Below are 18,084 nucleotides of genomic sequence, written 5' to 3'. Positions count from 1 at the left end.
GTGGAGTGGGCTCTGGTTGGCCGGCCAGTTTGGTTCATGTTCGCCCCACCTCCTGGGTCTGGGGGCTGGATACCCCTCTGGGGTGCCGGATGTGTGTGATGAGTGTATGTGTAAGAGTGTATGCATGTGGGGGCACTGGGGTAGGAATGTCTGAATGGGTTTCGACTGCCCCTTCACCTGTAACATCTCAGATGTCCACTAGGTGGGGAGCCCATCCCCCTGTCCTGCTGGGTGCTCAGGTGTGTGCTGGCTCACTCCTGGTGGCTGCTTCGCGGGACATGGGCCCCATGGCTCTGTCGGGGTCCCGCTGGGGGACAGGGCGCACCTGGGCCTCAGGTGTCTGGGTCCATTTCTGGATCTGCTCAGGCGTGGCTGGCTGCCAGCGAGCGGTGAAGGCATCCGGGGGGCTGATTGTTAAGGCTTCTCCCCTGGTGTTTTCCTCTGCCCCTGTTCGTATTTAGACATTGAGGGTTCTGGGTAGGGTGCTTGGGGGTTGGCGCTGGTGCCAGCTGCCTTCCAGTAGGGGGGTGGGCTGTGCCAGACACTCCTCTTTTGGCCCACACCTTCTTAAAAGCACTTGAGAACAACATGCAACAACATAACATTTGAGAAGGCGAAGGCAGGTGCTGTGGAGTTTGGGGCCTGGAGGAGGAGTGGATCACCTGGTCGGGCTCGGGGCTGGGAATAGGCATCGGTTCCTGGGGGTCAGCTGGTGCTGGCACTACTGCTTTCACCCGGATTATGGAGGGCAGGGTGTGGAGGAGGCAGTGTCTCAGGGTTCGTGGAGTGGGCTCTGGTTGGCCGGCCAGTTTGGTTCATGTTCGCCCCACCTCCTGGGTCTGGGGGCTGGATACCCCTCTGGGGTGCCGGATGTGTGTGATGAGTGTATGTGTAAGAGTGTATGCATGTGGGGGCACTGGGGTAGGAATGTCTGAATGGGTTTCGACTGCCCCTTCACCTGTAACATCTCAGATGTCCACTAGGTGGGGAGCCCATCCCCCTGTCCTGCTGGGTGCTCAGGTGTGTGCTGGCTCACTCCTGGTGGCTGCTTCGCGGGACATGGGCCCCATGGCTCTGTCGGGGTCCCGCTGGGGGACAGGGCGCACCTGGGCCTCAGGTGTCTGGGTCCATTTCTGGATCTGCTCAGGCGTGGCTGGCTGCCAGCGGAGCCTACGGGCTTGTCACCACAGCTTCCGGGGGCTTCAGCACTGTGGCTGTTGTTTGGGATTTCCTGGGGCTCCTCTCTGCTCTTCCCTGGGATGGGGGAGACAGCTTTCTCTGTTTGTCTCTCTTGAGCACCTTTTCTCTGGAGGCTCTTTCGGGCTCCTGGGGTTCTGGTTACCCTGGAGTCTGCCTAAGCGCTCTGGGGGACTGGTCTTGGGGTCCTCACAATCACCTTTGAGCATTTTTCTTATGGATAGGCGTTGGTTGTTTGTGCCTGTAATACTTTATCGGTTTGTTTTGCTTTTCTTTTTATATCTCTTGTGTACAACCACATTTGTGGTCCTATTTACCATGAAAACAAAAATGTTAATTTTGTTGATAAAAGCTAAATACTTTGTGTTGGAACATTTTTCATTTCAAGTATATTTTGTCCTTTTATTTTGTCAAAATATTATTTCATTATTTTGTAAATACCCCATTTGCATCAGCCACCTGTGGCGAAGCACCATATTGTACTATTGTTGAAATGCAAGACAATGCAACAAAATCCTTCCAAGGGCCTCAAATGGTCACATCTGCCCTTTGGACACCCCCACCCTAAAGAAAAGGAGAAGCTGAAACAAACATCACTACCTCCCAGCAACATTCAGCAGAGCAGTGGTTGATGGTGTGTGGATGTGCTGCGTCTCTACAAACTTTTTGAACTGCTGCCATCAGGAAAACAGTAACGAAACATCAAAAACAAAGCCATCCGAATGCTGCACAGCTTTCTGCCTCAAGCTGTTAAAATGCTAAACTGCAGATAAGATTATGCATTTCATGTGATAGCCCTTATTTCAGGTTTTCATGAATTCTTTTTTATCTCTTTAATCTATTTCATGCTAATGTGTTGAACATCCCATGGGAATGCCGTCTCATCTGGTGTGTGCTATCAGTTATACAATAAACAGACAACACAGTTTCTGAGCTGAATGAAGTAGATGTATGATGGAGGCTTAAAAGCATAGCAGGCCATTAGTTACACTGCTTTAATGTTTTTTCTCTTTGTTCTTTCCTCCCAGCAGTTATTTTCCAATAAAACTGTTGCGATGAAAACACATAGACTTGAGTGGCTTTCAACTAATTCTGAGAATAAGTCTCCTTTTGAAGCTGAATATTCAACATTTGTGTGTACACGTTTTACTGGTCTAAACTTTATCGAGACCAATATAGTCTGGAGTCGAGGTTACAGCAGAAACAACTGAAGGAATGACAGAGAAAGCTGTCTGGTTTTCATTGAGATTAGCATATGTTACGTTTTCTAATGTTTTTACTTTTGTGTGTCTCTTACCAGAACAGTACCAGCTGAATAACTCAGCCTATGGCGCATTTGGACAAGGGCTTCCACAGCCGCACAATAACCACAGCACGCTGGGACTGAACAAATACGCCTCTCTCAAAGCTGTGGGTAAGTAGCAAACAGCCTCACACTCTCCAAATGATGCTGACTGCAGCTGACACAGTAACCTTTACAGTGCTCTTAGGATGGAAGTATAGGAGCCGCCAAATGAAGAGGGTGTCTTTGCCTCTGGACAAACCAAGTGTTGATCTTAAGGACCCAAATCTACATGTTCTCTATGGCATTACTTTTCTTCTAATTATCAGGGACAGTGATCTAAAAGTCCTCTATTCCTGTTCTTCATGCAAAAACTGTCCTTTTGGCAAACATGATCATTATTCTGTAGAAAGGATTGGACCGTTCTCTGGTTTATCTAGTCTATACAGTAGTTTGGTTGTTTGTATAGAGGCAAATACATGTTTCATTTCTAGAATTAAATTGGTAATATGATAATATATAAGGGTTACTTAATGACACACTCACAGTGGACAGCAAAAGTATTAACACCTTTAACTTTCTCACATTTTCTTTTTACATGTAACAATCAAAACAAATTTACAAATTGCTGTAAAATGATACAATGCTTTTTAAGATGAAAAAATGTGGTCAGATTAGACTTTTAATTGAGCTTTTGGCCTCTACACTGCAAAAACTGATCTAAAAATAAGTAAAATGTTCTTAAAGTTAGTGTATTTATCCTTGATTTTAGCAGGTAAATAGGATTATCTGCCAATGGAATGAGTATTTTGACCCCTTAAAATAAGATAATTAGACATCCTTCACTTAAAATAAGATGATTAAGATGAATTGTTCCTATTTCAAGTGCAAAATTCTTATTCAATTGGCAAATCATCTTTTTTACCTGCTCAAATCAAGGACAAATACACAAATTTTAAGAACATTTTACTTATTTCTAGTTCCGTTTTTGCAGTGTATGCAACCCACTATGTGGGGAAGAAAAATAAAACTGCACATCACCCTGAAAACACTGTCCCCAGGGGAGAAGCGTGGTGGTGGCAGCATGGTCCTGTGGTGATGTTTTTCCTTCAGCACACACTGGGAAGCTGTAATGCGCTGGCAGACAGGGAAACCCGATATTCAAGCCGGACACTGTGCTGCGTTTTCCTGCTCACTTCCTGAATGTCTGGAGAGAGAAAACACTGAGACGGGCAAGGGTCATGCACAGAGTGACAGGCACGAGAAGGTAGACAGAATCCAATGGGATGGGCTAGAATCACGGTCATTAACAGTCCGGGTCGTGTGCAGCAATCAGAGAGCCGAAGAGATGTCCAAGCGAGGGCAAGGAAAAATAGAAAATCCAAAAATGAGAAGTCAGGGTCAAAAACAAGCGATGCAGACAAAAAAGCTACATTCACATTTTCATGGCAGTGTGAACGGCTCAGTTCTGATCTTTTCACCCCCAAAAAAATCTGAATTGGGTCACTTCCATATGTGATGCTAATGCGGTACCGCGCACGTGACGTCACCGTCTCAAGAGCAACGCCCCTTTTGCCGCTTAGGTAGGGCATACAGGAGAGAACGCATACAGGAGAGAACGCATACAGGAGAGAACGCACGGATAACAGATATGACCGACTTTACAGCCGTTAAACTTTCCCAAGACGATGTCCCAGGCACACGGATTACTGGCCGAACTGTCAAAGAACACACCAACCTTCAGCTCAAATGATGGCTTGAGGTTCGAGGGCTTAAAAAGACTGGAAAACTGGCCGAGTTGATGAACGGTAAGCTTTGTTTTTTTTTTCCTGGGCGGCGATCATGGCAGCGTCGGCCGTTTTTTTTTTTTTTTTGTTGTTTGCAATCACCGTCCAGGAATGGGTATATGTTTAATGTTTGTCTCATTTGAAATGTTTTTGAGTAAGCCTGGTAGCGGGTTATATGCTGTCATGGTAGCAGGCGCTACTTTATTAACATGTCGGCCACCAAAATACTCTTACCTTGACTTGATGTCGCTGGAATTGGGTCAGGATGTTCTTCGGTTGGGCCCTTTCCTCCGACAAAATGCTTGCTACATATGTAGGTGAATTTGGTAACTTTTTCCGGGTTGAACTGTTGTGTAGGCCGACCGCCCCGGTGTTCCAAGCGTACACATTTCTCCTTGGCAGTCTTGAAGAAAACATCCTTCATATGCGGCCGATCAGCGTAACTCGAGTCGCTGTTGCCCGTTCCATAGCAACAATGTTTAAAAACCATGGTCTTAGATTTGGAAAAAGCAGTCGTTTACCGAGTAAAACCTAGGCTAACGCACGTCTCTTACAGCGAAACAACGGGGGCTTTCCGGAGTTTGTCCCACTGCGTACCACGTGATGTGACGTCATCGTGACGTTGTGTTTCTAAAAATAGCTCGCGCGCGGTACCGCATTCGGATACTTATCAGATATTTTTCAAAGCGTCCGCAGTCTAAACGGTCATGTCACATTTTACCTGTCTTTGACGTCACCATCATGGCCCACACATCCACACACAGCAGTAGCAGCTAGCTCTCCATAAAGACCGTTAATAGCTGTGCTGCTTTCTGCTTACCGTACTTCATCTTACTATGATGTGGTCTTAATATTGTCAGCTCCCATTACTCAATAGCTTTCTAATAATAAAGAGAGATGCAGGCTAGTATCCATGCTTTTTTTTTTTTCCGAGGTTTACTTTTTACAAAATTTTATTGATCACTCCTAGAAACAATTAGATTCACCATTACTTCCCTAAACTTGCTGTATGATGTCTCCCTCTTTTATCCTCGCATGCTGGTCGCTTTGCGGTCTTGAACCATTCAGACAGATGTATAATGCCTTTAGCAGTATGAGCAGCCACTTCAAAAAAAAAAATATCAGATTTTAGCAAAAAATCAGAACTGAGCATCAAGATCTGCAGTGTGAATGTAGCCAAAAAGTCTGCAAAGCAACTCTCACTAGGCAAAGTCCCAGGTTAAATGACTTGCAAGTGATCAAAGTCAGTCCAGGTGAATCTGTTCACCAATCAGCAGAGTGGTGAAGCACAGATTGGGAAACAGCCAGCCAGCCCAAAAATCAGCCAGGAAGAATGACATGAAGCTAAATACAGGATCTGCTTGGGTCTAACTTTTAACATCCACTGAGGGTTGACAAAACAAGTGAGCAGTTCTCTTGCTGAATCCCTCTTTAAGAATAATACTTGTACACATATCCACTTAAATTTTTTTTTGAACATTTATGCAAAGAAAGAAAGAAAATGGAAGAAAAAAAAGAAACGACAACAGGACAAACCTTATACAGCACTGATACAGAAAACAAAACCGGAGGCATGTACATAAATTATAGCAATCATTTGAGAAAAGTAACCAATTTATACATAAACTTGAACATATACATCATTCGGATTCCCATTATTGGTCTTTTAATTTTGAAATTTTGAAGCATTCGAGAGTACGTTCCCATTTTTTTTAAAGCATAAAAGTTCCCATTCAGACAGTATCTTAATCTTTCTAATACAATAACTTCAGAAAGTAAGTTTCAGAGAAATAATTTAGTTTCAAAACTCAAAGAACTCCTCAATCTTATACTTTACAACTGATATTTACTATTTTAAACGTGAAACTTCATGGCAGCAGATTAAGAAAATCACAGAACAAGTGGCGTTGGTTTGAATAGGTTGCCAGAAAAAAGGCCTGGTCTCCCTAAAATGCAGAAGCAACACTTTGGTTTGCAATGTTGGCTCTGAATAAAATACAAGGAGCAAAAGATGAGACCAAAAAGTATATATTATAAACTGTAATTGACACGTCATATATTTGGCTTAAAAGCAGAATGCATATCAGCAGAAACCAATCAATCACGCAGCACAGCGGTGGAGGGTTCATGATTTGCGAAAGGTTTACAAATTTGAAGTCAACAGGCAGTCAGCCAAAGCTTGGCAGAAACTGGGTTTGGCAATGTGTGAAGCAATGTGCTACGATGAGGAATGTGCCAAAATTCCTCCAAAGCTAAATGACGGTCTATAAGCTATCCAATTAGAGGGGGAATATTTTTGCATGTATCTTTATCCTGCTTTTACTCTTTACTCTGCTTTAGTATTATAAATCATGACAGAATGGACTGTGTTGGAAATTGTTTTAAATTTAAACTTAACTGTACTGCAAACAATACTGAGTCTTTTTAGCAGGTATTTACACAACATATGCATATTTGAAGATATCAAGTGTTAAAGGGAATTTTGAAAGAAGCTTCTCTTTATCACTTTGTATGACAAAAGTATTCACTCCCCTGTTGCAGCTGCAGAGTTCAGTTTATGTTTGAGTCCTTATTTTACTTTGCTGGGAGCTGGGGAGTGTTTCAGAAGACGCCAGGAGGTGCCGATACAGATAAGGACGAACTCTCCCTCAGGTTGAAGGTCTAGCTTTGTCTAATTTTGGAGTTAACAATCTTTTCCTAACAGTTACAACAGGGCTCAGTAGAGCCACTGAACCTTCTGAGGACCTTCCCGTGAGAAACGTTGGTGTGGCATTTTACATAGATAACACTGGTTTATACAGGAGGCTTTTTGCGTGTGTGTATGTCTAAGCAGAACGGGTAGTTGGATGCTGAGAGCTATGTAACACTGTAAGCTGTTCATTCCTTGCAAGGATCAATAAAAGTGCCAACTGAGTGAAAATCACCGATCTCCTTCTTGTTAACTAAGAGTCCAAGATTTTTCTTTCACAAGAACAACAGGGGAAATGGAAGCAACAGCGCTTAAACACCAATTATGGCATTGAAATAACAAGAGGCAAAAAAGCACTTATTGAACATTTATAGTAGCTTTAATAGGATAGGCTAGGTTTAAAAGGCTTTGATAGGCTAAAGGGTGCAATACCTTTAGAACTCACGAGCCCTTAAATTCTCAAACTTGCATAATGAGATGTTTCACAATCTGATTAAAATGTTTCTTCCCATTCAAAAGATAATATTATCAAGTAAGTTTGTTTAAACTAAATGGTACAAAGATCCTTGAAATGAGATGAACCATCATCATGCTTAGAATTTCTGGGGAAAACAGGCAGTGATGACCTCAGAGTCTGGTTCATTGAAATAGTCTGTGTCACTGCTTTGCCATGGCATACATGAATAGAGGCACGTTTTAGACTAGGAAGAGGGAAATTATCAAACTGTGTGACACACATACCTTTTTGTTCTTCATCACTTATTTTGAGTACATCCGTCCTTCTTAGGCGGACATCTGCTGTCAAGGTCTCGGCAAAAGACGAACTGCTCACTCACCTTCGGGGCATATGCCAATTTAAAACAGTTGAAAACGGTCCTTCAACTTAGATCTTCTTCAAACCCTTCCTCTCCTTCCTCTTTTTCCTTTTTTTTATCCCAATCCAGACTTCTTTCTTTTCTGAAAAAAACAAAGTCTGCTTTATTTAAAGGCAGGAAATAAGCTTTTATTTGTTTAGGGCTCAATCACCCTAAACAAATAAGTTATGGCACAGCACAAAGAGTTGTTTGAAAAGTAGAAATAAGCCAACACAAAAACTTGACAAAACCAAATTTTTGTGACGACAAACAAAAGTTTCATCTTGTTTTCACCTCAGAAAAACACTGGGGTGAAAACAATGCTGAAGGCGATGAACCTAAATGCATGAGGGATTAAGTGTGATTCAGAGATGGGTGCTCTTCCAACGACAGACTGCGTTTGCACATCAACGGTTCATTCAGGGCTGCTTCCACATGTGACTCAGTGCTGAAACACGCCGTGACAAATTGAACATGACTCCAAAGTATAAACAAGTTTAAAGGGGCCAAACAAAACAAAAGTTTTTCCACTTTTGGCCTAATTATTAAAGAAAAACTATTTTTTTTTCCTTCCCAGTTAAAACAGCTTTTACTATTACTGCAAAGATTTAAAAATATGGTAAGATTGCATAATTTTCTCATTTTGAGAATGGCTAAAGTTGAGAATAAAAGGTAAAACCCCACAGAGAGCCCATTGTCGGCATTTGTAAATAAAACCATCAATAAATGAAAAGAGGACATCTTTTTGCGCTTTAGTGACCGTTTCCTGGAATCCGTGTAGTTTTCTAGCTCGATTGGTTGAACCCACCCCCCCCCCCCCACATCCCATGAGGAAAAACAGATTACTGGGGTACAAATGTACCTATGAAAATGACTGTGGTCATAAGGTAGTAGCTGTTCACGTGGAGCTTTGCAGTAGGAGAATGCCTATAGCATTTGTCCTTGGATTCACATTTTTTGAACATCTTCCACTTTAAATTTCTCCAAAGTTTATACTCGTCAAGTGAAATTTCAGTGAAAAGACAACCTTGCTTTTATTCCAAACAAATGGGTACAATTGTCAAGGGAAAAAGCCAGTTCTCTTTTGTTTTCTTTTTTTTCACAACCTATGAAAGACATTATGTGTATAACTCAACTAACCATTCTTTATGAAAGAGGTTGCTCTCATGAGCTCAGTGAATTCCAGCATGGTTAAACTATGATAGGATGACACCTGTGGAAACAAAAACCTAAGAGCAACTAAATGTTATGTGGCCTTCAGATTAGTTCAAGAATAATGCATGGAGAGCTTCGTGGATGGGTTTCCATGGTAACACCAAACTGCATCCAGGCCTACCTCACCTAGTCTAAAGCCAAGCCTCGAATGCAGTGATTTAAGCACACCACTACAGGACTTTAGAGCAGTGGAGATGTTTAATCTGGATGGAGGACTCGTGGCTCTCTGTCTGCTAATGGCCGCAGACTTGAGAGAAGATGCAACAATGAAGCCATCTTGAAGAAGGACCAGAGCAGTACTTCTTGAGGAAAGTTAGGTCCTTTAGTGTTTGAAACAAGATGATATAGATCTTCCATAAATCTGTTGTGGAGTTTGTGATCTCTTCTATCATCATCTCATAAAGAAGGTTAGCTCTGTTCTGGGGACTCCTTAGATCAGGCATGTACAAAGTCTGGCCCGGGTGCCATTTGTGTCCCCTGGACTAATTTTTTGTGGCCCCCCAACTGCATTTCAAGAAAGATTTGTTCTACTGGAAAGATTTGGCTGAAGGTGATGGAAAAAATTTTTATTTTTTTTTTTGGATAAAATGAATACAGACAGGTTAAGGTCTTACAACTGAAAATGTTAGGTACAACACAATGTATTCATCAGCCAATGTTTAGGCTAAATACTGCAAGTGTTCCCAGACCATATTGCTGGACCAAAAAGAATTCTGTTTTTTTTTTTTTTATCGAGTCTAACATAACTTGCATACTGGTTGATCATCTTTTAATAAAGAAAATGTGCAAAACCCGTTTTTAACTTTGGGTCTACGGTGATTTAACATAATTTTCCTTCGAAAAATCTGCATAATTTGCTTAATTCAAATCGTCATATTTCATAAAACAGCAACATTTGAGGGTTATTTTTTAATGTTATAATCCATTTTTTGGCCCTCGACTACTTTTGACTTGAGAATTTCGGCCCGTGCCAAAAAGACACTGGGGATGAGGGCAGATGAGTGAATATGCTTCTGGACAGATAGTGTATGAATACTCCAGTATCTTCTGTAACAAACAGAGAAAATTTTTTTATCCAAAATACCCCCACCCCTTTTTTCATGAGCCAAGTTAGGATTCTGACTCTGAAATAGGATATTACAGGTGTAAAAGTTTACATGGTAAGGCATTTTTATACAGAGATCAAACATAACAGAGATTAAAAACACCAAACATATGAAAAACACTAATAATACGACACATAAAAGCATACAGTGGTGAGACATGATTGCACAAAGGGAAGAACTATAAAGATGACAAAAATATTAAGCAAATACAAACACAAGAAATGATAGGAATGATAAAACAATATTAGATCCTTATGTGTAAGATGTTGAAAACAGTAATGTATTCAGGTGTGCTCTCAGAGAACCAACAGTTTTCTGCACATCTCAAGTTGGTTCCTGAGGAGACTAGAAACTAAATACTTCTTCCCCTTCTTTGGCCCTCTTCCCGGAGAACAGATGGTGAAGAAGTTTTTGATGATTTAAGGAGTAAACTTGGTTCATACCAAGCCAGCAACTCGGAGATGTATTTAGGTGTAAGACAAATTAGTGTCCCAAAGACCACCAACAAGATTTCCATCATTTGGCAAACAGTGAGTCAGAGGGCGTAAAGAACCCACAGCTTTCACATGGATTATGACCTAGATAAAACAACAGTATAAGGAAACAGTTTACTCCTCTTTGGTTAGATGATGATGATAAACATACCTATTAGATACGATTAGATGTGACCCGAACATGTTTATAATGTTCTGACAACAGACTTCATTGATGAATAGTTGAACTGGATGGTAAACATTTCTTTTGCATTTCTCCCTGCAGCAGAAACTGCTTCCCGTAGCTACTATAAGAGCTTTCCTGTCATGGACTTCTCCACTTACCAACCCGTAGCACCTCCTGCCTTCCAGTCTTCCCAGCCTAAGGAGAAGTCATACATCCACCAGCCGCTGCCAGCGCACCATGACCTTCACGCCCCTCTATCTATCTCCATCCCATCTGACCACTTTGAGCAATCGCGCCTCCCCAAGACCACCACACACCCGTTCATCTCCAACTCCGCCTTCAAAGCCTGGGAACCCTCTGCCCGCCACGTCCATCGGCAGACCTCTGCTCCGGCGCACACCTCCACCTCCCTGCACAGCTCCACCCGGAGACACGGCTACTCAACGCGGAGGCAACAGAGCATAGAGAACATGAAAGATGTCCTTAATCAGTCCTATGAAGGTAGGCATGGAGGAGCTGGAGGTGGAGGACGGCAGAGTCACCATGGGCAGGGGCAGCACACTTCTCAACCCTCATATTACAACCACCCCAGGCAGAAGAGCTACTCCACCCACAGTGCCACTGAGGTGACTGTTTGAGTGTTTCATTGAGAGCGACCTACCACAATATTAACCACAACGAAAATTTTGGGGTGCGCCAGATGCTGCGCTTCCTCACAATCTGCCCAACATGTAAGGGGGTTAAGCGTGGAGACTCTTTCCAATACACAAATAAGCAACAACTCAGAGTTCCAGCTTGAGGGGGAAAAAAGAAACAGACTCCTTACACCTGAAGGACTCACTCCACTGGATGAGTTAAAAACTCTCAGGCTCCTGTCTGCAGAGTGGTGCTCGCAGATTTTCAACCGTTGCAGTCCTGCAATATAACAGTATTATGGTTAAGCAAGCCCTGTAGATCTCGTCTTGAGGACAGAACAAATATGTCCTTCTCTGTATTTTAGAGGTCAGAGCTTTGTTTTCTCCACAACTATGTTTTTGTATTTAACATTTTGGTTTTAATTCGGACGTGGAAGGAACAAGTTCCAAACCTGTTTTAGACAAGTGAAGGTGCTCGTAATTAACCTGGATATGAGACTAAAAACTACCTAGTCACACTGTGATTAGTTCCTTTTATGCAAAAACATCTGCTTTTTAGGGAACACGTTTTTTTCCTTCTTGCCTGAAGTAAAGATAGTAGTCCATCAGATCAGTAACACTGTTATGCAATATGCCGGTGTTGTAAGTAGAGCAGCCAGTTAGCTAAACTGAAGTGACAAAATGAATTGGTCACACTAAAAGTCTGGAGTTAAACAATCGCTGCTCATTTTACCATGCCGTAACTTTGACACAAATAACACCCAGCTTACATTTACAACTAAAAAGAAAAGGGGCTAATTTTAGCATCTGTTAATGAAATATGCTAACTACATCACCAAACCATGATACATAAAAAGATAATGTAGTGGGTGAAGCAAAAAGAATATGATATTAACACATGACTAAACGTCACTGTTTGGTTTATTTGTTTTTCTTTAAAAGAATTATGTGATGCGTTGACAAATAGTTTGATGAGCTAGCATGCAAGCTAGTATCACTAGCTACTATTTGGTAGCCTCTTTGCTAATTTGTTTGTTTAACCTAATCGTAAAGAAATTTAATTATCTAATAAACTGGAAAGTTATTTTCATTAATAGAGATTTTTGAAGACAAATTTAATTTATAGAACAAAAGTAAAAAATAAAGCATGCCCAATAAAAGCCTCCCAAGGTAGTTGAAGTTAATAAGTTTTAATTTCAGAAATAGTTACATAATAAATTACAGTTAGTCTATATACAAACTGGACTATTTTTATTTTATATATTTATTTATTTATTTATTTGTAATTTTTTTGTATTTTAAGTTGCTTCTTTGTATTTTATAATTCAAACATGGTTTTTATTTTATGCAATTAAAAAAAAAAAATAGGGAGTACTAAAAGTAGCCTTCATACCTTGGGAAAGTATTCATACTGCTTGAATTTCTTTATGTTTAGTCAAGTAACAATCACAACCATCATTGTATTTATTTATCTTTTTGCAGTTTTACGAAGAAAATTATGCATGTTTTTCAAATTATCATTTTTTTTTACAATACAACTATGAAAAGTAGCTTTTTGTCCCCTTTACTGACACCCAAAAATAAAGTACATGGCAATCAACTGCCCTCAGAGGTCATCGCCTGAATAAATAGTTTGCCTGTATGTATTTTAATCTCAGAGTAAATTCAGCTGTTCTCTGTTCTCACAGATTTGTTAGAAGACATTAGTGAACAAACAGCCTCATGAAGAACAATGAACACAGCAGATAGGTTAGAGAGAAAGTGATAAAAAAAAGTTCAAAGCAGGGTTAGGTGATGAAACAATATCCCACGTTTCAACTATCAGCAGCCTAGAGGCTCATTGTGACTCTGCAGGAGCTGCAGAGATCCGCAGCTCAGGTGGAAGAATCTGTCAAACTAGATAACTATAGAAAGAAAGGGTTAGTATAGATAGATGTTCACTTTTAGCTGGATGACCCTTAAGATAAAATACAGCTATAATAGAATGAGCTAGCCCAAAACACATTCATAAGTTATAAAGGCCCAGTCAAACTCCTGACCAAAATCAAATTGAGAATATTTGCTCTGACTTAGAAACGTTTGCTTATAGACGCTCTGCACTCAGTCTGACTGAGCTTGAGCTATTTTACAAAAAAATGGGCGATATTTCTCTGGGATTGCAAAGCTGGTAGAGACACACCTCGAAAGACTTGCAGCTGAATTGCAACAAAGGTTCTAGAAGCTATCGACTCTAAGGAGTAGAATACAAGTTCAAAGGGTGTGAATACTTTTGCTAGGCACTGAAGTTATGAGTCTGTTAAATGAAAAGTTTTAACAAGTATAACGAGTATTTTTTCCAGTTTTTTCTTTTATGTATCTTTTGTTCTGTTGCTTTAAAAAATAGTAATAAAAGGCTCACATATACATTGTTTCTTTAATTTAATAAATGCAAACCAAATATGTTTTCTTCAAATAGTGTAGATATTTATACAACTATAGAGGCTGTGTTTTTTATCTCTATTTTTGGGGCCGACTTGTGTCACATTTTCCATTCATACATGACCCTGAGTAAGAAAAAAAAATCTACTTTTAAGTTTCAGTCAAAAACAAAACATTTTCATATATCTAAAACTCATCTAGAAAATGAAATGAGAATACTGGAGTGATTTGGTTGGTTTTTGACTGAGAAGGCAATACTATGTTTTGCAGTGGACGATCATTGTCCCCGAATGCTGGATTTTGAAGGTAAAAATCTATGAACCAATAATGGATACTTTTTCTATGAGGGTGGCGTTTGCCCCCTGACAGATTTTGTCATTTTTGTGATTTTTGTGTCAGTAAAATTCCTTTGATGATCAGAACCAGAGAAACTCTATAAGGGAACACCTCCTTTGTTCTGCATCCCTCAGTCTACCTCCACGCACCGCAGTTGTCCCGTCCCTTTCGGCCCTCGCCACAGATTTTCCACGATGAAACACACTTTGCATTCTTTGCCATCAGGCCAAGCATACAGGGACAGCTTCCCCTGGGTCACATTAACTCGGTGTTGAGGACAATGCCACCGTCATGTCAGCTCCCATCAGCCTCCATCCCAACCGGAGAAGGGGGGGATGAGAGGAGGGTGGGAGACAGCGAAGGAGCCAGAGGCTAGGACTCTTTAGAAAAAGGAAATAAAGGGGGGAACGAGAAGAGGAAAATAGAAAGACAAAACATACAACGGTACGTGTTTTCCTCTCTTGGGGGAAGGAAAGGAAACAAGTCAACGTAGATCTGGGTCTTTCACTCCTGAACTGTCTGAGTCATAACTCAGAATGTGTGAATGCATGTATGTGATTTCAGACCCAAAGGGCCCATTGCAGGGGAATTTGTCGAGGCATTTCCAGGCCTCGGGGATTTGACATCTTTTATTTGATCTCTGGGGCCTAGACTGCAAAGGACATTGTACACAGCTGCAGCTGCTGCTACGTTAATGCAACAGTTAACAAATCCTTCACATGGACTCGGCGGTGAAGGTTCATGGCAGGGGGAGAAACCCCTCAGGAACTGTACGATATACTGCACATGTATCCAGGAATGCTTCCATGAGATTCAGCGATGAGATTTTGTTTTGTCTTTTTTGGTAAATTTTCACCTTATTTGTTGTGTAAACTTGCAAAGCTCTTCTGTAGCTTCTGATTTCATGAATTAGGTCAAAACAAAACAGTTCATGTGATGCTCGACAAGAAATGTCCCCGGGAAAGCTGTTGAGTCTTATTACAAATAAAACTTCTTTTGCACTAGCCTAATGTCACACTTTAAAGAATGATTAGAAACATCTGTCCATTCATTTGAGTTCATTTATCCATCCATCCATCCATTTTCTTACTCGCTTTATCCCTCATGGGGTCGCGAGGGGTGCTGGTGCCTATCTCCAGCATTTCAATGGGCGAGAGGCGGGGTACACCCTGGACAGGTCGTTAGTCTGTCGCAGGGCGAGTTCATTTATTCAAAGGGAAAAAGAAATCCCATGTGATTTTAAATAAAATAAACCTTCTTCTATTCCTATCTCAGTCCACGGATAGAAATAATAATTGAATATTAGGGTTAGGGTTCCTCACTGAATAGACAGTCCATTTAGGTGTTGAAGTTGGATTATGTTACTGTGATAACAATAAATTAGATCAGTCATTGAACAAATTAATTTCAAAGGCTTTATACATGTGGCCACACTATGCAGTTGAAATAGGATATTTACATAAACAATATAAAAAGACAACTTTATCTCGCTGTCTGACATTAAATCAGACCAAATCTTTTCTAGTTTAGTCCAGTTAAGATTTAAAAAAATATTTTTTGTTGTCCTTTAGCCACTTTCTAACTAATTTGCCCGTATGCCTGAGATCGTCCATTTGGACCCGCTGTGCTCTCCCTAAATCTTGTCTATTTCATTTATGATTTAACCTCCAGTCTGATGTCTTGAGATGTTGCTTCAGCATTCCCACATATTGTTCTTACCTCATTACATCATCTGTTTTGTGAAGTGCACTAGTTGCTCCTGCAGAAAAAAACACCCACACCATGATGCTTTCACCCCCATACTTTACAGTAGTCAATGGTATCTTGGGTTTGGACGCTTCCATATTTCCTCCAGATGGAATAACAGTCATTTTGACCAAGTGCTTCAATTTTGTTTCTTCAGACCACAGCGCAGGTCTTCTAAGATTAAAGTCCTTGTCCCTGTGTGATTTGCTCATTTTAATTTGCCTATTTTATATTGTTTTTGAAGTATTGGCTTCTTCTTGTCTGAGTGGCTTTTCAGCTTGTGCCAGAACAGGCTCATAGCATCCTCACGAGATCTTTTGTCTTGGTTCTTGGGTTGATAACAAACAATTCCCCCCAAAACTGTTCTCCTTCCTGAACCGCATGCTCGCTGCACATTCATCTGGTTTTCATAGTAGCATGTATATGAAAATTGTACCCAGTTAACTCAAATGTTGTGACTTATGAGAAATTGATTACCCTTCGTCATCAGCCATCAGAGACATCTTCATGTGGGCTTTTCTTGGAATCAGGAAATAGAAATATTTTTTGGTAATCCTTACCGACATAAGGCCAGAAAGGTTTACCCTGAGCTGATTTAATACAGCGTTTGTTTCAGCGTAGATCCAGTTTGGTCCGAACCAAAACCCGGATCTGTTTCCCTCCACAGTTTGTACGATACATTGGCTAATCAGAATCACATCTTCATAGAAACGCCTTTAAACATCTCATTGCAGGGTTGAGCCTCAATGGTACAATCAAGAACCAGTGTTTTATATGCCAGTGTTTTTTTCTTTTCTTTTCTTTTTGTTTTATACCACCAGATGTGATTGGCAGCGTATTAATGAGTGCTCTGACAGAAAGCAAATCAATCTCCTGTTTATCTTTTACTGCACGCCTTCCCTCTTCTGTCTAGTTTCCCCCCCAGCATTGATTCAAAAGTTCTCAATGTCTGTGAGTGTCTGCTGGTTTTTATTAACCGTCTGAAAGTGGTTCATTGTCTCAGCATCCTTTCCAGTTGGGCTTAATTTTGTAATTAAGATTCATTTGATTGAGGGTAAAAAAAAACTGTTTTGTGTTCTTTGCAGGGGAAAAAAATATGTGTATTTTTGTACAAAATCCTTCTTTTTTCTTCTTCTGTCTTGTCTTTGGTAAACCAACCAAGCTGTTTTCTCTTGTATTTATGAGGAATATTTAGCTTATTGTGTAGCTTATGATTTGCTATGCACATTATTCTTTATTGTTGTTTGAAGAAGTGCAAAGAAATGTTTTAAAAAGAACTGTTGTTTACTTATAAGCACTGTTTATGTAAAGGCATTTTTTTCTAAGGGCTGTAAACCCGCACTTATAACTCCAGTAACAATTGTTCCATGTCAGAGTCAGAAGGACTATATACATCAATGAGTCATGAAAGCTACTTATGTGCAGTACAGAATGGTAAAGTGGACCTGCTGCACAGTACTGTGTAATGGGTTTCTTTGTTTGTTGTTTTTTTCTGGCACAAACAAAAGCTTTTCTTCATGACTTTGTACTACTATCTGCAGTAGTATAATAAATATATGACAGAACAACGGTTTTTATGTGTACATAAATAGCAAATATCGAAAAAGCGCATTGGAGGGACAATATGCAGAAAAAAGCTGTATTTGGTGTATTCATCTGTACTGCTTACAACACATTTCTATCCAAAATGTTCTTTATAAAACTTTGTTTAGAAATCAATGCCATGTAGTAAAGACTGTAAAGGATATGTAAGTCTTTGTATATTTATTTTATTTTCATATTAAAGAGATGGGTCATTTCTTGCATATGCAGTTGTATTGTGTAGATATAACCAGTAAATATCTTACCTGCGTAGCTTCTCTCCGGGTCCTCCGGCTTCCTCCCACAGTCCAAAAACTTGACTGTTAGTTGCAAGGATGTTTGTCCTGTGTAGTCCTGTGATGGACAGGCAACCTGTCCAGGGTGGACCCTGCCTCTTACCTAGACACCGCTGGAGATAAACCCCCATGCCCGCTGCCCTGCACCGAGAAGTGGGAAGAGACAATGGACGGATGCTTGCTGCCACTGAAGTTGCTTTAAAATGAAGATGAATTGGTCTGTAACTGTGGCATACTGCAAAACCAAAGATGTTACATCTAACTGGCCATAAAAATATTTCA

At 40.6% G+C, this 18,084-nt stretch overlaps 1 protein-coding gene across 1 annotated transcript in view; it reads left to right on the top strand.

Annotated features, from left to right (window-relative positions):
- The window catches only part of shisa8b (shisa family member 8b), a 45,541-nt gene extending 33,950 nt beyond the window's left edge, over positions 1–11,591 (top strand). Inside the window, 2 exon segments of the mRNA XM_012869227.3 lie at positions 2,498–2,611; positions 10,890–11,591. Coding sequence (XP_012724681.3) covers positions 2,498–2,611; positions 10,890–11,428 — 653 coding nt within the window. The 3' untranslated portion in view covers positions 11,429–11,591.
- Positions 11,592–18,084: the final 6,493 nt, after the last annotated feature.

Source organism: Fundulus heteroclitus, chromosome 10 (assembly GCF_011125445.2).
Source record: "Fundulus heteroclitus isolate FHET01 chromosome 10, MU-UCD_Fhet_4.1, whole genome shotgun sequence".
NCBI classification, from domain to species: domain Eukaryota; kingdom Metazoa; phylum Chordata; class Actinopteri; order Cyprinodontiformes; family Fundulidae; genus Fundulus; species Fundulus heteroclitus.
This window is presented reverse-complemented; position numbering and strand designations above follow the sequence as displayed.